Source organism: Bremia lactucae, linkage group LG1 (genome assembly GCF_004359215.1).
Source record: "Bremia lactucae strain SF5 linkage group LG1, whole genome shotgun sequence".
NCBI lineage: Eukaryota > Oomycota > Peronosporomycetes > Peronosporales > Peronosporaceae > Bremia > Bremia lactucae.
In genome coordinates, this window is record NC_090610.1 from 8,542,454 (window position 1) to 8,564,649 (window position 22,196).

At 45.0% G+C, this 22,196-nt stretch overlaps 7 protein-coding genes across 7 annotated transcripts; 5 read left to right on the plus strand and 2 right to left on the minus strand.

Moving 5' to 3' along the window:
• Positions 1-5,471: 5,471 nt before the first annotated feature.
• On the minus strand, positions 5,472-8,200 carry CCR75_005295 (uncharacterized protein; the record flags this gene model as incomplete). Its single annotated transcript, XM_067963377.1, has 2 exons — positions 5,472-8,005; positions 8,113-8,200. 2 exons carry the CDS (start codon positions 8,198-8,200, stop codon positions 7,857-7,859), a joined length of 237 nt encoding a protein of 78 aa, XP_067820203.1. The 3' UTR covers positions 5,472-7,856.
• On the plus strand, positions 5,596-8,460 carry CCR75_005296 (uncharacterized protein; the record flags this gene model as incomplete). The annotated part of the gene is made up of 1 exon (XM_067963378.1): positions 5,596-8,460. The coding sequence occupies one exon, from the start codon at positions 5,596-5,598 to the stop codon at positions 8,458-8,460; it is 2,865 nt and encodes a 954-aa protein (XP_067820206.1).
• A 398-nt stretch (positions 8,461-8,858) lies between these two features.
• CCR75_005297 (uncharacterized protein) lies at positions 8,859-9,743 on the plus strand (the record flags this gene model as incomplete). The annotated part of the gene is made up of 2 exons (XM_067963379.1): positions 8,859-9,650; positions 9,738-9,743. The coding sequence occupies 2 exons, from the start codon at positions 8,859-8,861 to the stop codon at positions 9,741-9,743; spliced, it is 798 nt and encodes a 265-aa protein (XP_067820205.1).
• A 3,472-nt stretch (positions 9,744-13,215) lies between these two features.
• Positions 13,216-14,959, plus strand: CCR75_005298 (uncharacterized protein). Its single transcript, XM_067963380.1, has 2 exons — positions 13,216-13,359; positions 13,435-14,959. The coding sequence occupies exons 1-2, from the start codon at positions 13,233-13,235 to the stop codon at positions 13,731-13,733; spliced, it is 426 nt and encodes a 141-aa protein (XP_067820201.1). The 5' UTR covers positions 13,216-13,232; the 3' UTR covers positions 13,734-14,959.
• CCR75_005299 (uncharacterized protein) lies at positions 13,788-18,530 on the minus strand (the record flags this gene model as incomplete). Its single annotated transcript, XM_067963381.1, has 1 exon — positions 13,788-18,530. One exon carries the CDS (start codon positions 18,528-18,530, stop codon positions 13,788-13,790), a length of 4,743 nt encoding a protein of 1,580 aa, XP_067820200.1.
• A 197-nt stretch (positions 18,531-18,727) lies between these two features.
• Positions 18,728-19,603, plus strand: CCR75_005300 (uncharacterized protein; the record flags this gene model as incomplete). Its single annotated transcript, XM_067963382.1, has 1 exon — positions 18,728-19,603. One exon carries the CDS (start codon positions 18,728-18,730, stop codon positions 19,601-19,603), a length of 876 nt encoding a protein of 291 aa, XP_067820490.1.
• Positions 19,604-20,206: 603 nt separating this feature from the next.
• On the plus strand, positions 20,207-21,098 carry CCR75_005301 (uncharacterized protein; the record flags this gene model as incomplete). Its single annotated transcript, XM_067963383.1, is given in 4 exon segments — positions 20,207-20,519; positions 20,531-20,628; positions 20,753-20,792; positions 21,016-21,098. 4 exon segments carry the CDS (start codon positions 20,207-20,209, stop codon positions 21,096-21,098), a joined length of 534 nt encoding a protein of 177 aa, XP_067820489.1.
• Between the last annotated feature and the right edge of the window lie 1,098 nt (positions 21,099-22,196).

The window sequence follows — 22,196 nt, forward strand, 5'->3', positions numbered from 1 at the left end:
ATCACAAACGGCTTAGAGCCGAGCAGATGAACTCTGAATTTGACGAGAGCATACTTCATAGCAAGTAACTCTTTGTCATGAACTGGGTAGTTCTTTTCCGCAGCTTTAAGCTGTCTAGACTCGAACGCAATAACACGTTCATGCCCATCAACATCTGTTTGTAACAGAGCACTGCCAATGGCAAAATCTGATGCGTCACAGACGACACTGAAAGGCCAATTTGGGTTTGGCAGTGCCAGAATCGGGGCATGGATAAGACTATCCTTAACTGCTCGAAAAGCATTATTTTCGGTGCTAGTCCAGCACCATTCTGTATCCTTTTTAAGGAGATTAGATAATGGCCTAGCCATATCAGCGTAATTTTCGCTATATTTGTGTAAATAATTGGCGAGACCCAACCACTTACGCAAATCCTTTTGGTTTTTAGGAACCGGCCAATCTACTATGGCTTTTACCTTAGCGGGATCCGCTCTAAGGCCTCGCTTTCCAATGAAGCATCCTAAAAAAGGAATTTCGTCTGCGCCAAAAATGAATTTTGATGCATTGGCATACAATTTATTTGTGCGCATGCACTCGAGCACTGCTCGCAAATGGTTTAAATGGTTTTCCATATCCGACCGACCCTGCTCCGCACGACTATGGACAAAAAGGTCATCGAAATAAGTCTGTGCATAACCTCGATGAGGCCGAAACAGTTGCGTCACTAGACGGTTAAATGTTGCCGGGGTGTTTAAAAGCCCTTATGGCATAACCAGCCACTCCCATAACGTGCCGCTTGGGGTGCTGACCGCTGTAAGCGGGATATCGCTAGCTCGCATAAGCAATTGGTAGTAACCATCGACTAAGTCCAATGCACTGTACATTGTACATCCCCCCATATTATTCTGAAGAACATCTTTTCTAGGAATGGGGGTTTGTGCTGGTATAGTGGCAGCATTAAGCTTATTATAAGCATGTACAATGCGCCATTTACCATATGGCTTTTTGACACAAAATGTCGGTGTCGAATGAGAAGATTTGCTCTCTCGTACCATTCCAGCCTCGTGCTTAGCACGGAAGAAATCGTCAATGACGTCACACTGCTCCGTTAGTAAAGGCCATTGTCTTGTGACACAGTATTTGGTTCGCGGAACTAAGTCAATTTCATGACGAAGACCTCTATCCGGAGGTCAAACAGATGGTGGGTTATTACATACCACATCTTGGAATTCCTTAATTGAGGAATAAAAGGGATCTGTAGGATCTTTAAGGATCGATGACCCACTTCGCGCACTAAGAGCAGCTTTTGTGCCATCCAGGACAGCTTCGTCGAGAAGTGACGATGAGTATAATTCAACCATATGTCGAATGACCATCATTTCAGATAAGTCACCAGTTTTTAAGGCTCGACCGCACTCATCAATAGACATTTCGTCTGGCTCTAAAAGAGCATGTAATGAGGGGATTGCCGCAAGGCTAACTCCCCCCTCAATGTCACCGGTTACGCCGTTTACAAGCGTATGTACTTGCTCACTCGTATCACTTTGTGAGGGTATACACACGTCGTGTCCATCCTGTCTTGGAGTGGAGACAATACGCCTCTTCGAGGCCGGGACATTCACGTCCCCGATTTTCCAGCCCGTATTGGTTCTATACAAGACATGGTGTCTAATTTGTCATCCGACAAGGAGTTTGGTAACTCAACTTCCTTAATCAGCGAACGTTTACGTGTCGCTTCAAGTGCATTAGGAGGGTTTGACCCAAAATGCCCTGGCGAACTGCCAATAGGGTCACTATTGACACTCAGTATGATGCCACCTCGGCCGACCATACTCGGTGGACTTAGACGTGCCACTCCACGTATCTCAGGGATATTGCACCTTGATGATTCGGCCTTAGCCAAACAATGCTTTCAGCATTTAGTGAATCGTTATTATAACGAGTGTCACTCGACGGAGTACGTGCCGTTCCACTTATTTCTGCTGAATCGGGCTCAGAATTAATGTTTTTAACATTAAAGTTTATTAACTCAGACATGCCAATGTCTAAAACACTGACAGACTCATTTAATCATCCGCACCAATAGCGCTTTTGTTGCCTAGCAAAGTCATGACTCTCCAAAACTTTGCTAGGAACATTGCGCGCGGCGCCTAAGATCTTAGACCACCAATCGATCCATGGCTCATGGTGTTCTAACCAAGCCATACCATAGGATGAGATCATATCTCGAATCCAAACAAGGACGAGACAGCGTTCCACACTGTCAAAGTCCAGAAACTATATACATAAGTTCAATGGAACTTTGGGAACAGTGAAACGAGTCCCAGTCGCTAAGCGAACAGTGATTGTATCACCTTCATGCGCTCTAAGCGCCTCAACGTATTGTTGACTTCCTTCAAGGGAAAGGCGTCGAGCATAATTGCAAGACGCTCCTGAGTCAATTAAAACTGACCACGGCTTATCAAAGCCCTTTACAGTCGCTTGAGCGACTAGAAAGCCAGGCTTGTACTCTCGCCCCGTGCCATTGAGCACCGAGCCAATTGGGGCTAGGTTCTGTTTGTTCTCACCTTCTTGAGGTTCAACAGAGCCTAAGTCTTCCCCAGTAGGGCGCCCCGCACCTACTGGGTATCGACGTTTTCCCGCACCGTACCAGATCTCTGGAATAGGTCGGAGTTGGAGCTCTTTCGAGCTTTACGCGAATTTCGAAGAGGGCAGGCAGGGCGTAAATGTTTCGTGTTTCCGCACATATAACATCCACGGATGGTCTTATGCTGTTCCACAGCTTGAAGAGCCTCTTATCCTTCCTCAACGAGGCTCAAATCCATAGGTTCCGCTCTATTAGACGGAACCCATGTGCTCGAAGAGCTTGTTCGGTAAACAGGCGTGCTAACGCGAGCAGACTTAACGTCAAACTCGGCGCGAAGCGCTATGGCAACTGCCACTTCGAGCGTAGCCGGATGAGATCGGAAAAATTCCGTCCGGGCAACACCCTCATTGAAATCCCCCATAAAGATGGTCGCTACAATTGCTTCTTGCACCGGGTCTTGATGCATAGATGCAATGAGAGTTCTCAACTCCTGGACAAAGTCCACTAGGGTTCTTTTACCCTGTCGAGTCGCTAGGAGCCGTGCTCGCATGCGAAAAGCCTGATCAGGCGGTGCAAACATGCTCGTCATTTGCTGTTTCAGCGAATCCCATGAGGGAAAAGCGTCGTTTATGGACGTGCTGCACGATAGTGTCCATTCCACGGCTCTACCTCCAAGTTTGGTAATGGCCATAGCCACCTTTTGCCGTTCTGTTAAGAACAAGGCGGAATCAATGGACATTTCCATCTGCTTAATCCAAATAGGGAGGCTTTCTCCCTCTTTTCCCTCAAATGTCTTCACATTTACAGTTAGAGGGCGAGCCCTCGGCTCTGAGTCAGGTACATAGATGTATCGGGCTGGCAAGATCCCGCTAAATGGTCCTGTACCTGACCGATCAGGGAGGCTTCGTACCGCATGAAGGCTTCAAGCCTTGCATGCAGGACCTCTGGTCCTTAGAAAATAATAAATTCCACGTGCTCAAGCCCTAATAAGGTATTGAGCTTGTCAAAAGCGGCGCGTTGCGCTTCTGACAATTCTGAAACCTCTTCCATTTTCGTGAGAAATTAGTCTTGTAAAGACTCTGGCGTAGATTGACTACGAGTGCTACCAGGTGTAGCGGAGCTACCTCGCTCCGAAAGTCAGAGGAAGACTTTCAGACTCAGAGAGTCACTTAGTTCTATTGAAGTAATGGGTTTAGCAACTCAGGGAGTCGTACAAGCCATAAAAGCTTAAGAAATCCTAGTTCAAGGGATTCAGGGGTTCGCAGAACCAAGTGGCAACTAGTGCCCAAGAGGATATACCTTAGAAAGGCTTCTATCTCTTACAGACCAATGCGCAAGCCTTAGAAAGGCACTTAACGCTTTAAGAGCAAAAGGGGAACTGAACTTTATTTAATTATTTAAATCTAAAAACCTTACCCTAGCTAATTAAAAAAAATAGATTTTGGCCGCCAGATTTATATCTGGCGGCGACCACATTTATTACCCATAATAAATGGGATTTAAGTAACTAACTGTTTTTAAAATTAGATAAAAAGGTATTTTACCCATAATGTAAATGTACCAGAACAACGGTTCGTATCCCATTACAACGTGCACGTATTGCGTCAATATTTTTTAAATTTGGTAATATTGGAACTATTAATTCAAAATTATTTATAAAGATATAATTAGTAATTCCTTATTTATTTCCAATGAAATGAAATAATATTTATGTAACGGAACACCCCGTTACAAGTGAGCTGAAGATGTCCTCAATAAACTGAATCGCTCTACGGGTTGGCATAAAAACTGTCAAGTCCACATTCGCGGATGCCCATAATAAATCACAGTGCTCCCAAGATCGATGGGGTCACTACACGGTGAAAGTCTGCTTCAGAAGTTACACTTGTCCTACTATAGCTAGATGAATAACCTCATTTACAGTAAATGTACTTTAACAATGTGAAGCAAAATGACGAGAATTTATTGAATTCCTAAAATTTTCCAATAAATTTTTCTCAACCCGAAATGGTCGAGCCACGTGTTTTTTGTCCAAAAAACTACCACCGGATTTCGCATTCTACGCTTTAGTATCTACGGACGTACTGAATACATTCTTTAAAAAAAATGCGTCGTAATTCTTCAACAGGAGTTATTATTACAAGACTATGTGAAACCAAATATCATTTTCCTTCGTCAGACTAATCATGAAGATGTCAAAGTTATCTGTTCGTGTAACATTCCTGTCACACATAATGTACTGACTGTGTGACGTTGTACGCAATTTGAAACTCATAGCAACCGCACATAGAGCATTAAATAAACTCTCGAAAACATAAAGGCAAACCAATTCTATAAATTCTGTCCGGAAATGTCCATAAAAAGCTTGAACGAATCGCAAACCAACAATTTATGAACGATGTCATTTATCGGCCACAAGATTGTTGTGCTGTCGCTATGAGAAGCGCGATTTCTGTGGTTACTGATAGCCGCAATCTCCATCAACTTGCCAATTCAGCACACTACGTACAAATAGTGTGATCGATAAGGTTCGCGGGTTTTGGAAATATACAAGGATACGAGCAGATGTTGAAATTCTATAAACACAATTGCGATCGTTCGACAAGTTCGCCGTTATCGCACATACTCCTATAAAGCATCTCGCGACATGAAAATCGTTGGAATTCATTCAGCTCGGGACTCATTCGTATCAGCGTTGTTTTAAAAAAGCCGATTAGAAATACCAAAGAGCCTGCAAGTCGGACATTTCAAAGTCTGAAAATGCACTGGCTCGTCTTTATGCGAGTTGAAAAACCTCGCTCGCATCGTAAGGTTTATTTGTGCTTCTCCCTGTGGCACAGTCATTTGCATCGGAGAAGTCCGAGACGACTTCCTGGAGGCTCTGGCTCGCGTGTAGAAGTCTTCCCGCAACGCCTGTTGTTGCCAGTGCCACTTGACCTTGTTGCGTATAACTCTGTATTATCTGTGGCGCATAACGGTGACGTATTGTACGCGATACGAATTATAGAAGCTGTCGAAGGCGATTGGGGATGGAGTACGAAGTGTTGTGGGGCGACGGCCCTCTTGGTCTGACGCTCCGACCTGATCTTGGAGAAGACATGCCACCCGTAGTGGGTCGAATTACACGTCAAGATTCTGCAGCGGCACTGGCGAAGGTAGCCGTTGGTCATATGCTCGTGAGCATTAATGGCTTGGACACGGCCCGTCAAGGGTATGACCTTGTGGTCGAGACACTCCAGAAAATCCCACGTCCAGCGACGCTACGCTTTCGTGTCCCACGCGTCATTAATGGTGCATCCAGTCCTTATCGTGAACCCTCACGTTCGTCCTCGCGCCGCAGTCGTGGATCTACTGGCACGACATGGTCCGAGACGGGCAAATCGTCTAGCTCCAGTACCTCCTCGCGTCGACGGGAACAGTATACGGTTGTATGGACTGAAGGTCCTCTTGGTATGATTTTACGCCCAGACGACGATGATTGCCACGTGCCTTGTATTCGGAAGATCACGGGTAAAGGCGCTGGTACGGGCATGGAACGTGCGACTATGGGAGACGTTCTTGTTGCGGTAAATGGTCAAGAAACCAAAGCACTGGGCTTTCGAAGCACGATTTCATTGCTTAAAACCATTCGCAAACCCGCGGTATTGAAATTTAAACGCATGGGTCGTCGTATTTCACGGAAAAAGTCCGTCTTGGAATTCTCGGGAGGAAGTCGTAGTGTTAGTGGCATACCAAGTGAGATTGGATCCTATGATATTGTGTGGCGAGAAGGTGATTTGGGGCTCAAGCTAAAGCCAGGATACCGTGATGTCCCCGTGTTGAGTAAACTCACGGGAAAAGGAACGGCCAGTGGGTTACAAAATGCTCAAGTGGGGGATGAACTTTTGTCGGTGAATGGCACAGCCGTGGAAGGAGAAGCGTATCAAGACACGTTACGTATGCTCAAGCATTCTCCGAAGCCAGCCGTACTGCGTTTTCGACCAGGTCGAACACGTCGCGAGTCCATGATGTCGGCTGCTTCGGTCTCCTCGGTGCGTTCGAATCCAAGCACACAACGTGAAGTGATTAAAGTTTCCAGTCGTCAACACGTGCCTTTATACGACTCGGAATTGGCTCCTGTCGAGAGGCCGCCATCGAGTGGTGGTATGACCACGGAACGTGATCGTTTCGATCGTGATCGACAGAAACGAAGAAGACGAATTCCTTTGGATGTAGCACGGGAATTAGTCGCGGCGTCGCAAGGATCGGATTTAGACCATGCGATTTTTGCAGGCATTCCCATTACCGCGATTGAAGAAGGTTCAAAAGAAGCGCATTTGTTACGAGTGCAAGCCAAGTTATGTATTTCCAATCAAGTTAAAACGGAGCGTGTAACCCCTGCGAAAGAAGCGCTTTCACGTGCGGAACAAGAAGCGCGTGTGCTGCAAGAAGCATTGGAAAAAGTCAAGAGTCAAGCGAAAAAGTATGAAGAAATTTTGGAAGCGCAATCCCGGGAGCGTGTGCTGGCATTGGCTGTGCGACATAAACCGGAAGAAGTGGTTAAACGTCAGAATAATGTCATTAGTGAGTTGGCAGGTGTGATTTCAGGGTTTAAACGCGACGATTATGCTGACGTGAATGTGGTGCCACCACCGTTGAGGGAAGCAAACGTGCAAAAGATTATGGACGATTTACAAACGGTCATGAGTATTCCGGTCGTTGTACCAACGGCCAAGTTTTGTGCCGAATGTGGGACGACGGAGAACGAATCGAAGCTTGATATGGATGACGATGGCGAGTTTTATTGCAAAGATTGTTGGGATAAGTTCTTGAACCATTCTGGACTTGCGAGTGCGGCAACGGCGTCGACAATATTGACGAAACAAGCTCATGTGGTAGAAGACGAGCAAGCAGTAGGTGCTGAAGCTTCTTTGATGCATGAAATGGCCATGCGCGCTGCCACGAGTCGCATGACGATGGAAGCGCGTGAAGCAGAAGAAGTGAAGGCGCGCATGGAAGCCGAGCGCAAGTTATTGGAGATTCATGAACTTCGTCGTTCGGGATCCATGATGCCGGAGAGGTCGCACAAGAACACGTTGGACCGTTCTCGACGTGAACGTCGGGGGCTTGAAGAACTTGCACAAGCTCTGCTTGAAGAAGAAGAGCGTGCACGTGCGGAAGGCAATCTTAAATTAGCAAAGAAGCTTCATGCCCAACGTGCACGCACCATGGCGGAGAGCTTGTCGCCTGGCACGGCTTTGGATGCAGGCATTATTGGCACTGTGCCGGACGACATGGAACCTCTGAACGGTCATAGGAGTCCTTCGACTTTGAAATTGACTTTACCTATCGAAGAGACTACTTTGGTGTTTCCCGAGTTGCCTTCTTCGTCTATACCTGTAGTTGTATCACCGGCGGCGTCGCCCGAGCTCATGTCGTCGCCTGTGAGTGCGATTGACTCTGATATGGCAACGGCAGTAACGAATACAAGTTTAGCAGCTGATACGGTTCCTTTAAACACGTCTAGCTTACCACCAGCATCCACAGGTGGCAACGATTATGCCGACGTGAATTCGGATGAGGAAGCCGAGGACCAGATGCATTTAAATGACGAAGAAGATGTGCTGCGTGAAGTGGAAGAAAAGAACTTTGCATTAGCGCGGCAATTGGATGAGGCGCATAGCGTTATTGAACGTGCGCGAATGTCCATTACCATGGCCGGGGAAGATGACGACGACGAGGTCGACGATGGCCTTAGTGAAGAACAAATTAGTTTATTTAAGAAACTAACGAATCAGGCCGAAGAGCGCATGTCCATGGTCGACCGTCTGCACCCGCAGGACGACTCGGACTCGGATTCGGACTCTGACGAGGAAGAAGAGGAAGAAGAAGCCGATGACGGAGTGTGGATTTAGTGAAGTAGTAGCAGCAGCCATTGTCGATTTCTGCGTGAAATCGTATCTGGCAAATGGGGGAAGGGCATGTCGGCAGGGCCTGTATAAAGAGCAGCTTCCCCTTGACTTAGATTTGGCGCCTTTGCTGTCCTGGAAGCAGCAGCGAGTGAACTTAGGGGATATGCCATGTATTGCTTACCCCGTAGTAGTGTGAATGCCTAGTATGTAAGTAGCAATAGTCTTTTTGCCTACTTTATACGTTTAAAGACAACAGAAGCTTACATGGTCGGTCGGAGAAGTGATAGCAGAGAATTTACCGTTTAGTATTGCGCTTTTCAGAGCTTTCACTGTTCCACTTTTGTGGTACGCGCTATTCGAGTCTTTAGCATTGGTGAAGAAGATATTCCTCCTTTGACGTAATGACTGCTGCTGCTGTCAATGACGTTGCGGCCCCTGCGCAAGAGAGTCTTCTGGATCGCCTCTGGCCCATGTTGCGTATGTTTCTGCTCTACTACGCGGTGACGTCCGCCGTCAATCTGTTTGCTCCACGACCACAGCACGAGCCTCAAAATACAAATGTAGTTGTGAAAAATGCGGACAACTCGAATAGTGGCCCCCACTCGCTCGAGCAACTTCAACATTTCCACAACTCGTTTCACCTTGGCGCACGTATTAACCTCAGAGTGTATGTCACTCCTGATGAGCACTTTTCGTTCATTGACGTCGAGACAAAGCAGGAGGCGCTGCGGTGGTTCGAGGAGGCGCTTTCGTATGATAGTACGCCCAATGCGGATCGCGAAGACGGTGTGTGGAATCGAAAACTTAACGTTACAGTTGACGATCACCTTCTTTCCAATGGATCGGTCTATGCGCACGTGTTTGTAACCAAGGATGGTTGCTCTCCCAATCCGGCAGACAGCACCTACGACGCTATGGGTTCGCTATACCGATCAATTGCTCTCACAACCTTTCGATCGCCACCCAAGATTGTTAAGAAACGCAATTTATTAGAAACGCATACACTTGAGCAAGAAGAGGCGAAGACTCTTCAGCTCGCTGATATAGACTCTGGCGCTTACATTTCAATGTGGAAACCTTCATTGACCATAAATGTCGTGCTAGATCATTCGACGTATTCCACCCGGCAGCCGCCACCATCGTTTGTGTCGACTGAGATGGATATTGATAATGACACGGGATTGTACTCTCCGGTTCTCTTTATAAACGAGTTTTGGATGCTGGANATTTTAGTATGGGATTTATGCATAGGATATTTATATGTACGTGTTATTGTATAGGAGTGAGCTGGGTGAAAGGGCATGATAGAGAATTGAAAGATCTAAGTGCCATTGCTATAAGAAACCGAGCCAAATTCGACCACTTTAGTATAGGAATTTCAATAGGCGACATTAGTATAGAAATTTAAACAGGCGGTGTTAGTATAGAAATTAAAGATGCGATATTAGTACAGGATTTATACAGACGACATTACTATAGGAGTGTAAACAGGCGACATTAGTATAGGAATTTAAGCAGAGGATATTAGTGTAGGAATTAAAACAGGCGTGATTAGTGTCTCCGCGTAACTATGACTAGAAAATACTATCCTCCATTTTTTATTCTTTTTCTCTAAAGAATTAACTAAAGGATGTTATTTTTGCAATTCTTTAGCAGCATCAATACCAACTTGGTCTACTTCTTCAGTTTTACAAAGTTTGCTTACAAATTTAATATTATTTCCATCAATATCTGAAAGCATATAATTTGCTCTTATTTTATCACCTTCATAATAAGGCAAAGTATAGGACCTTTGATCTTTCTTGATTTTTTTAAAACCGATAAATATTCAATGATCCTTTCCTTGACCTTTTTCAAGCCATAATGGTCTCTATCTAATATTTCTTCAGTTTTTTTAATATCAATATTTTTACAAGCGTATGTACTTGCTCACTCGTATCACTTTGTGAGGTCTTGGAGTGGAGACAATACGCCTCTTAGAGGCCGGGACATTCACGTCCCCGGGTTTTCCAGCCTGTATTGGTGCTATACAAGACATGGTGTCTAATTTGACATCCGACAAGGAGTTAGGGAACTCAACTTCCTTATCCAGCGAACGTTTACGTGTCGCTTCACTTGCATTTGGATGTTTTGACACAAAATTTCCTGGCGAACCGCCAATAGTGTCACTATTGACACTCAGTATGGTGCCACCTCGGCCGACCACACTCGGTGGACTTAGACGTGCCACTCCACGTTTCTCAGAGATATTGCACCCTTGAGGTCCTGGCGAACCGCCAACAGTGTCACTACTGACACTCAGTATGATGCCACCTCGGCCGACCATACTCGGTGGACTTAGACATGCCACTCCACGTATTTCAGGGATATTGCACCCTTGATGATTCGGCCTTAGACAAACAATGCTTTCAGCGTTTAGTGAATCGTTATTATAACGAGCGTCACTCGACGGAGTACGTGCCGTTCCACTTATTTCTGCTGAGTCGGGCTCAGAATTAATGTTTTTAACATTTAAGTTTAATAACACAGACATGCCAATGTCTAAAACACTGACAGACTCATACAATGATCCGTGCCAATAGCGCTTTTGCTGCCTAGCAAAGGTTTCTCCAAAACTTTGCTAGGAACATTGCGCGTGGCGCCTAAGATCTTAGACCACCAATCGATCCATGGCTCATGGTGTTCTAACCAGGCCATACCAAGGATGAGATCATATCTCGAATCCAAATCAAGGACGAGACAGCGTTCCATACTGTCAAAGTCCTGAAACTTTCGACCTAAGTTCAATGGAACTTTGGAACAGTGACACGAGTCCCAGTCGCTAAGCGAACAGTGATTGCATCACCTTCATGCGCTCTAAGCGCCTCAACGTATTGTTAACTTCCTTCAAAAAAAAGGCGTCGAGCATAATTGCAAGACGCTCCTGAGTCAATTAAAATTGACCACGGCTTATCAAAGCCCTTTATAGTCGCTTGAGCGACTAGCAAGCCAGGTTTGTACTCTCGCCCCGTGCCATTGAGCACCGAGCTGATTGGGGCAAGGTTCTGTATATTCTCACCTCCTTGAGGTTCTAAAGAGCCTAGGTCTTCTCCAGTAGGGCGTCCCACACCTACTGGGTATCGACGTTTTCCCGCACCGTACCAGATCTCTGGTATAGGTCGGAGTTGGAGATCTTTCGACCTTTACGCGAATTTCGTAGAGGGCAGGCAGGGCGTAAATGTTTCGTGTTTTCGCACATATAACATCTACGGATGGTCTTATGCTGTTCCACAGCTTGAAGAGCCTCTTCTCCTTCCTCAACGAGGCTCAAATCCATAGGTTTCGCTCTATTAGACGGAACCCATGTGATCGAAAAAAGGTAAACAGGCGTGCTAACGCGAGCAGACTTAAAGTCAAACTTGGCGCGTAGCGCTATGGCAACTGCCTCTTCGAACGTAGCCGGATGAGATCGGAACCTTCCGTCCGGGCAACGCCCTCATTGAGACCTCCCATAAAGATGGTCACTACAATTGCTGCTTGCACCGGGTCTTGATGCATAGATGCAATGAGAGTTCTCAACTCCTGGACAAAGCCCCCTAGGGTTCTTTCACCCTGTCGAGTCGCTAGGAGCCGTGCTCGCATGCGAAACGCCTGATCAGGCGGTGCAAACATGCTGATCATTTGCTGTTTCAGCGAATCCCATGAGGGAAAGACGTCGTTTAAGGACGTGCTGCACGATAGTGCCCACTGCCCACTCCATGGCTCTACCTCCAAGTTTGGAAATGGCCATAGCCACCTTTTGCCGTTCTGTTAAGAACAAGGCGAATTCAATGTACATTTCCATCTGCTCAATCCAAAAAGGGAGATTTTCTCCCTCTTTTCCCTCAAATGTCTTCACATTTACAGTTAGAGGGCGAGCCTTCGGCTCTGAGTCAGGTACAGAGATGTACCGAGTTGGCATAGATGCCGCTAAATGGTCCTGTACCTGACCGATCAGGGAGGCTTCCTACCACATGAAGGCTTCAAGCCTTGCATGCAGGACCTCTGGTCCCTAGGAGATAATAAATTCTACGTGCTCAAGCCCGTATAAGGTTTTGAGCTTGTCACAAGCGGCTCGTTGCGCTTCTGACAATTCTGGAACCTCTTCCATTTTCGTGAGAAATTAGTCTTGTAAGACTCAGGCGTAGATTGACTACGAGTGCTACCAGGTGTAGCGGAGTTACCTCGCTAAAGTCAGAGGAAGACTTTCAGACTCAGAGAGTCACTTAAGTCTATTGAACTAATGGGTTTAACAACTTAGGGAGTCGTACAAGCTATTAAAGCTTACAGAATTCTAGATCAAGGGATTCAGGGGTTCGTAGAACCAAGTGGCAACTAGTGCCCAAGAGGATATACCTTAGAAAGGCTTCTATCTCTTACAGATCAATGCGCAAGCCTTGGGAAGACACTTAACGCTTTAAGATCAAAAGGGGAACTGCACTTTATTAAATTATTTAAATCTAAAAACCTTACCCTAGCTAATGAAAAATAGATTTTGGCCGCCATTTATATATCTGGCGGCGACCACATTTGTTACCCATAATAAATGGGATTTAAGTAACTAACTATTTAAAAATTATATAAAAGGGTATTTTACTCATTAAGTAAATGTCCATTACACATTCTGGCTCCGTGCATATTATTTTACACGACATTGTAAGAGAAACTCGTTGTTATTTTTAGTAAAAATAAAGTCAAATTTACCGGACAAAGTCCGATATTTAATCAACATACTACTTCGTTGACTGGTCGACAAAATGGCGCAGGGTAGTGGCTACCTCAAGAAAGGCAAGAAGAGCGTCAAGAATATGGCTTCTAAACCCTCAAAGAAAGCCGTGAGGTACTCCCATAAGAAATCAGCCGCTAAATTTACCAAGAAAGGCAGTACGTTCTAAGCATCTCAATGTCATACGACCGACCAAATTTGCCACTAAAATTGCGCAACAATTTCATTTTTAGACCCGACGACGGAAATTCGACGCGGATGTAGTGGCATGAAAAACCACGGCAACAAGGCGGTGACGGGTTTTATTAATCAAAACCTCGAAAATATTATGGCCAGTCGTGTATTGCAAGCTGGCACGACATTTGCGTTAAGTGACGTGAAGGCACATGGAAAAGAACGACTGAAGGAAATTAATCAGCAAGCACGTACAAAAAAGAAAAGTCGTGTGGCTCAGAAATTAGCGGCTTTAGAGCGCTCTATTAAGGAGCACGAGGAGGGCTGTACGAAACGCAAGCGTCCATCGGTGGTCTAAAAAAAACAGAAGTAATTATTGTATTGGAATCACTTACTTCAGTACTTTTGCATTTTAACTGGGAGAAGTGGGCGGTGTGTCTTGCCACACCGTGTGTTTCTCAATTGCCAACCCTATTCCTTCTTCTGTGGTAGTGGCTGCAACAACAGATTCAGTAGTAGAAGTTGGAACTTTTTTGCCTTTGTACGTGGTCGAGTCCGGAAACAAGTGCAACAATACTTCATCCGTGATACTAAATAGCAAATTCTTGACAAACACTTCGTGTTGCAAAAATTCGTGCAACTTTAATGCGGCATTTTCGCAAGCCGTGTCACCAAAGAGCGAGAGCGCTTTTGAGGGAAAACTAGCGAGAATCGCTTCAAGGCAGTCTTTCCGTAGAACATGAAGGTCGGGAGGGGAAGGAGATGGCTCATTACTAACGTCACTTGGAAAGACGCATTCTCGCAGGTGCCGTATCCATCCCGAAAGTTTCTTGGGGTCTGTAAATGAAAGAAATTGCCGCTCGAGCATTCGAAAGTGCGACGCCCCGAGAAATGCCTTAATAAAGGACCGTGTCATGGCAAAAATCTGTCGACGCACTACCCCTATCCCGTCGAATTCAAACAATTCGCTTAGCACGGCAAATAGACTAACCTCAATCTTTTGCAACACTTGCATCTTTGTTTCTTTTAAATTTGCATCCAGTGCACTCCATCGTCCTTTTTTCGACTTGTCAACAACAGGGACATTCCCATTCGTTCCCAAAGTTGCACTTCCAGTTGCATTGCCCTGTGTACCGGCAACCGGAAATATCAGGTGGTCGTTACTGTTTTCCCACCCCGACGTCGACAAATTAGTGGCCGTTTTAGGTGTACCGTAAGCATTTGCCAGCAACAAAAAGTTTTGGACACTTCGACTTTGACACAATGTATCACATGCAAGCAATTGCTGCAAAAATTGCTCTAGCATGTACAGTCGCTTTTCGTACGTCAACGTTGCAATTGCAACGGTCCTTAACATTGGGTAAATGGCATTCATTTCCGTATAATCCACCCCTTTCCAATGACAATGTTGGCACTCTTGGCCCCATTTTTCTTCTTGTTTCTTTGCTTTGCCAATCAAGTTTTCCTCGAGCAACACAAAGTCGTGAAATGTCTTTAAAACACTCCACGCATAGGCATTGTCCTCTTTTACTTTGACCGTAATTTCATATAAAGTACTTTTGCCACTTGGACTCAAAGGGCTTATGGATTGCCTAAAAAGTGGTGCAGAATTGTCACCTTTGTTATTGCTGCTTGTCGGAGATGGCAAATTATAAAAGTTTTGATGAAGAAAGGAATTTCCATTCAATGGATTAGAAATACTCGAGCCACGTAAATCCGAATTTTCATTGCCAACCTTTCCAACATGAGCCTCAATCCGTAATCGGTACTTTTGCACAAGGTGATTGTAGCAATTATCACAAACATTTGCCTTTTTTGATGTGTCCAATGGGGGCGGGTACACGAGAAATGCAAACCCTTGCAAACACGATGTGCACACCCGTTGATGACACAATTGACAGGTTTTGCCCCTCACTTGAAGGAATGCAAACGATTTCAAACAGCCAAAGCATCGTATTTCTTCCTCATCGTCGTCATGCTCGTATTCCGTCATAAGATCATCCGTCCCTGACAATCGAGTTGATGGCGATTGAACCTCGGACATGGAAGAAATGACACTTCGATTTGACACAGCACGGCGTAGCGACGGAATTGTTGCTCGAGCTCGGACATACGCCGAAAGTTTTGTCGAAACGGGTGGCAAGTCCTCACATTCCGAAAGCATCGATGGACTTTCTAGTTGCCCTTTTTTTTCAAAACTCGTCGAACGCTTTTTTTTTTGTGGCATCTTTCCTTTCGCAATCATTCCTGTTTCTTTTTTTGTTGCCTCGTGTTTCATGAATCGTTGTTTTACTGTTTTGGCACGAGTGTAGCCATTTGAAAAGGCAACTGGCGAAGGCAATTGAAATGTTTGCGGAGATAAGGGAGGAGAAGCTAATGTTAAGACTGGAGGTAATTGAAACCTTTGACGCTTCCATTCTCTTCGTCGAATGACATCCCCTTGCTTCTTGATGCAATGAAAATCATCGTCTAGTGTCTTGGCATATGTCCATGCAGAGCGTAAAGGTTCACTGTCCGATCCTTCGCCCATTTCTTCATGAGCATTTTCGAGTGTCCACTCATCTTCCCAAATCCATTCCGACGACGGCAAGTCTGGCCACGATTTCTCCGCTCCTTTCACCCAGCCATTCATGGCTACATATCGCTCAATTTCATACACACGTTCCAGTACACGCACTACTGGCGTGTGCCATGACCGAGGAGGCCACACAAGTGTGGCCTCGTGTTCTTTAATATTCCTTACAAGAAATTCATCCAAACAAATTTTGTACGCATCAACTTGCAAAAGTGATCGGACAATTGTATCCATTTGATGACAATCGTATACTACAGCCAATGGATCATAAAAGAGTTCCAACATGTCACTATGGGTACAAATTTCGGCCATAAAAGTTCCAAGCATTCCTTTTGCTAACGCTCCAAGAATCCATTGGATGCCACGAGGCGACACAAAGGAATCACTAGCGCAACACTCGGGACACTCTTCAATAACAAATCGCCAATGACGATTCAATTCATCCGCGCCAGGTCGATCAATTGCTAAAAAGTCCCAATACAACACCCCACTCTCGTCCACATTTGTATCCACGTCACTTGTTTCAAAACTGCCACACGACATGCGCTCGACAAAACCTACATTTTCACCTTCAGGAGACATTGGAGGTGTGTGGACCACATCTCCATTCAAATGCAAGGACTCCCTTTCATGCAATCTTTTCAACACAGGACTTTTCAATCCAAACATCCAAATGGCTTCGACGGCAAAAAGAAGATCATAAAGCTCCCGAGAACGTACCGACGAGCGCAATTCCAGATGCTCCTTGTACATTTCCATATACTTTTGAACCGCTTTTTCAATCTGTAATACGACAACGTGATGGCGTCCCAGTAGTGGCGTTTTTAAAGACACCTGTTCATGTTCATCAAGATCCCCACGACTAAAAGGCTTCTTTTCAATTTCCAAGGTAGATGGTACAACCAACGTCTGTGGTTCATTTCGTATTGTCGACACCCCTTCCAGAACGTCTCGTTTCCATGGTTTTGGCACCAATACACTTGATTTGCGAAGCATTCGAATCGATGATGGACTTTTCAATGGCACATCATTCATTTCAATATTCGAATGATGCGTTCCAAATGTTTGGAACCGTCGTTTGACTTTCCCAATAGAGGAATTCAATGTTGATCCAAGATTAACTTTGGCACTTTTCAATTCCTTCAAATGGGTCGGACGACGACGATTTAAATGCCCGTCATTGGGATGTTTTTGAGCCAACAAACTTGTGGGAAGCATGAATTTAGCAGCTTTGGATACGGAAAGTCGATCGTCAAGAGGAAACAAGGATGGTAGGGCTTTTCGATCACTTGAAAAGAAAGTATTTCCAAGAGCCATTCCATTCATTGAATCAATCTCGTCTTCGGATTCCAAGACAAAGTCAATAGCTCCTGTTGCCGCAGTCGATGCCGCACTAGCGACTGCTTCGACAATTGCTTGAAATGCGGCTTCAGCTTGTTCACCACTACGTTGAGTGGCTTTGTAGAGAAAACTCGATGTTGAACGGAGATGATAAAGACTTACTGTCGGTACAAGATTCACACCATGGCTAGCACTTGGAAGATTTGGAACGCGTGCTTTCGTGCTTGAAAAGGACTGGAGACACGATAGAATCAAGGCATTCGCGTACTGTGCTTGGGTGTACTGTGTTAATGGCTGAAGGATTTTAAAGGCCGTGATTTCTCGAAGAAAATTCCGTGCAATCGAGACAAAGAGATTCGTATGGTATTGGTGTTCAAGTTGTGGCCGTAAGTGCGTTAATAATTGCGTCGCAAGATGACGAAGATAAGAAGCTTCGGCACTTGTTTTGGTGGTTTTGGGGAGGTGCTTGCATCCAGGATGAAGGAAGGGTGATTGCTGGACAAATGCCGTGACGTATTCCTGGCGTTTGTACAAATTCGAGTCATTTTCATCTTCTTCATCAAAGACATTTGGATATTCTTTGGCTAAGTGGGCATACGCTTCTCGAAACCACCCCAAATGAAGCCGTAAGAGCTCAAGACTTTTCGCTACCAGTGCCATGGCTTGCGACGAGTCAATTTCCAAGACACGTGACGCAAGAGCACCTAATACTTCGGCCAAAAGGAAGTGCACATCCGATAGAAAATCCTTGTTAGACGAGATGTCGTGAAACCATTCAAGAACATAATCCTTTCCAATGGACTGAATGAAATTCGTGAGTTCCTCACAGAGTTCCGGGGGTAAATTCCAGGATGTTCGCAAGTGCGCTCCAATAGGTAATCGCTTAAGTACGCGCAGCTGAAACCCAGCTTCGGTCATGGAATTGTTCGATGAGACAGCATCATCCGGAACATTGCGACTTGGGATGTTGCTTCCGATGCCGCTACTGGAGTTGCCACTTCCCACGCGGTATCTCGTGTAATACTGGAGTTTTACCAGCATGTGGTCGAGGTGTTCTTGTTCTTTTTGCAATTGATACGAGCGCAAGAACCACCAGAAACTGCCACTTCCTACGAACAGTACGACAATTTCGACGAGACGAGTAATGATCCACCAAATTGCGCGTAGCATTAAAGGCAATGAGTAGAGCACACTAAATAGAAGCACTACGAAGGCCACGAGATGCTGTAGTGGTCTCATTGATTCGTAGATTGGAACCACAGAGCAAGAAAGAAGCTCCAGGCCATGTACGTGGAGTCACGAGTGGAATTAATCACCGTAGTATTCTAAGTACCTTCAAACCACATGAAGTAGCGTGGACTACATCAAACTAAGCTATTAAATCCATCCATTGCGTCGATGGTTAGACAGTCTTTCGTGTAATAACGGTACAAAGTATGTGGCGTAGTCTTGCCTGCAGCAGCGGTAGAACGCTGGTGAAACCTTTGTCATTAGCATCGTCGCTATCAACAGCTGCTATGACTATCTCCAATGATTCTGTGAGCGCCGTATGGTCGCATGAGAAGAAGCGCACCGGCTTATTGGCTGTCAAGATTGGCATGATGCCAGTGTGGGACCACTTTGGCTACCGCCACAATTGTTCGGTGTTACAAGTGGAAGCGTGTCAAGTCACCCAAGTCAAGACCGCGGATCGTCACGGGTTTAATGCCTTGCAGCTTGGCGTGGGTTTGCGTAAACCCAACAACGTGAGCAAACCCGTGCTAGGCCACTTGGCCAAAGCGGGCGCGCCTGCCAAGCGGCAGCTGCAAGAGTTTCGCGTGTCGGAGGATGCACTATTGCCGCTAGGCATGACGTTATCAGCGCTGCATTTTACTGCAGGCCAGTACGTTGATGTGTGTGGCATTAGCAAAGGCAAGGGCTTTCAAGGTGTCATGAAGCTCCACAATTTTGCGGGGCAGCCAGCCTCTCATGGTAATTCCAAGACACAACGTCATATGGGCTCCACGGGGCAGTGCCAGGATCCTGGTAAAGTATTTAAGGGCAAAAAAATGCCGGGCCGTATGGGTGGCAAACGCGTAACCCGCGACAACTTGTGGATTGCAAAAATCGACGTTGATCGCAATCTTTTGTACGTGAAAGGCAGTGTGCCTGGCAACAACGGAGGCATCGTCCGTGTGACAGATGCACGCAAAAAAATAGCTGAGACGCCGCTGCCGTATCCTACTTTCATGGCGGTGGACGATGAAGCACTGCCGTCCGAGGTGCTGGCCCCGCACGGAGACGTTGACCCGTACTACTTTGACGAGAAATAGAGCAAAGAAGCAAATTTTGGGCCTAAAAGCACAAAAATAGGCTGAAAAAACGACAAAATTAGAAAAAAAATATCCGTTGAGGTTTAGCACGAGTGTTATATTTTTTTGAAAAGGTTAAACAGATGGAAAATTGAGCACAAGGATGGCTTTATTTTGACAGGAATGCTCTGTAAAATAATTGTTTCTACCAAGATCGTGGCCTTTACCGATTAAGCCACCTTTCGTACTGAAAAAAATTATGATGATGGTAGAAGAAAGCTCACTGCTGTAGCTTGCTCTTAGTTTTTAATCAGCGCAATTAATTCGACCATATCTAACCAGTTAGATTTCATAAAACAAGAATCGATATTTAGTAAAAGTGTTATAAGTAAAAGCCTCAATTATCTGATATATTAAATGTGTTCTCAGTTCATCCTCTCGAGTGTAATGTTCTACCAATAATATGCAATCGATTTATAGAAACCGATACTCTGTTTAATTGAATTTATTATTGTATTATTCAGTTTAGAAGCTCCATTGACAAAGATATGGGATCCAAATCAGAGATTGGCTTGGCATGCGCCATCCATTTCTCAATCCACCTTCTAGCCTTCAGTCCTCAATATGAAGCTCTCATTCATCGCTTTTCTCGTGGGTGCAGTTGCTGTCCCTGTCAGTGTGATCTCGCTCCATCTACGTCTGACCATGCATTCTAAAATTGCGGAATATCTCGAGCAGTGCGAGTGGGAGGATAAGGCTGTTAGGTGCAATCAAACGTATTTATTCTGTTTAAGAACATCGAGCACTTATGGCCAATGTCTAAAAACTAATCCGGGGATAGGTGATCGATGCTGTGGCGTAAAACATAGAGGCGCCACTTGGAGCCGATCTTGTATTGGTGAAAATGTCGAGTGCAAAGTTGACGCAAAGGGTGAAGGTACATGTCAGAAGAAGGAAAATCGGAAGGCGTTAAAAATGTTCGACCACCGCAAGGAGAACGCAGTCGACGTGCCGTAGGCGAACTAAGACCGCTGCGATTTACGACGGTATGTAGACACTTTTCCTTATCGGCATGTGCTTTTCTTCGGCGTAAGAGGGCGATCTCTGAGACCTGTGGGGCAGGTGGCCATGGATTGAGGGTGCTAGCTTTTTTTTATATCCAATATGTAGCCAATGCTTTGTTTGGAGCAACGATCACATTGGTGGAAATGTAATTAGCGTTCATTTGTTGAATTTAGTTCTTAAATGATATGGGAATGTTGTTCTTAATTTTTCTCTACCGTTTAAAGTCATTCTGATTATGTATGAGGAATACATTTGAGACGTTCCTTTTTTAAAGCTCCGAGAAGTTGAACGATGTGTCGTGCATTATATTTAGAAATTTACGTGAATTCACAATACTAACCGAGTATGTATCGTCTTTGATTTTCGAGGCTGTGCTGCTCAAGGTATGATGCTTAAAATTGCATCAGTGGAAGAGCCTTTTGGCTTGTTGGACGGCAAGCGAAAGACCTAATTAGTGTTGGCTGATTATACGTCTACGTTTCGATCAACCGAGTCAAGAAAATGCATTGGACAGAGCCAAGAAACAGCAATGGCAATCGCAAAGCAAGAGCAGACAATCTCTTGAAAATCATTGTCCAGAAACTTCATTTAACGCAATAGAAGCTGTATAACTTGATTGATCGACATTTCTGGCAAAACATGATTTCGTACGATAATCTCCAGTGCAGTCTATTGCCCATCGGACGAAGTAACGCCGCAGAACATTAAGCCATATACCATCGGAGGGTCGACAACCTCCAACGGAATGGCGTGACACAGTATCTGTAGATTTAATCCATGCAAAAGTTATAAATGCTAAAAACACATTTGTATCAGCAAAAAAGACTCTAGAGCTCTCTTAATTGCTCAATCAACTGAAAACCGCAAAACTGATGTGGTATGTGTTGTTTGTACTAAAAAATACATGTTCGATAAGAATTGTAAGAAAGTTATAAACTTTGTAAATTGCTAGCATCCATAATAAGCCTGACGTTGCAATAGTTTATCTTATTCAGTTGCTATTGAAACGCCAATGACTCCTCAATGGCTCTGGCGACAGAGAGGCTGACTGGTCTGAATGGTTCAGAAGCCATTTAGAATTCGACGCGACTTTCTTGTGCGTTCTGCTGCTTTGTTATCAGCCATTTAAGGATTTGTCGAACTAGAGATTGGCGACTCGCATGACCTCGATACACCTGTCCATCTTGAGTTGCTCGGAAGAAGAAGAAATTCAAGACTATTTTGATGAAAACTGGTGCGAGGAAAAATATTTTGTGGAGCCATTGCGCTCTAGCGGATACTGTTCGTCCAACAATGCAGAGTCGACAAGTATCCTTGGCAGCTTCAGTGCTTTCAGACAAAATACCAATACTATGCGGGCTCGATTGTCAAGTAGTGATGCCCATTTCTCACAAACAAGCGCTATTTTGTCAAGTCAGCGTTTTAAAATACCAGTTTCTTGGCAACGAGAAAGCGTTACGTGGAAAGCAACACTATTATCGACAATTCTTACATAATTTAGTAAGCATATTAAATGGCTTTCCCTATCTCGCTGCTACAGATTCGCTGC

Excerpts from the sequence above, each read along its gene's own strand:
- CCR75_005298 (XM_067963380.1), top strand. The coding sequence starts at position 13,233 with ATGGCGCAGGGTAGTGGCTACCTCAAGAAAGGCAAGAAGAGCGTCAAG. Across the intron at positions 13,360-13,434 it reads TAAATTTACCAAGAAAGGCA|ACCCGACGACGGAAATTCGA; the intron begins GTACGTTCTAAG and ends TTTCATTTTTAG.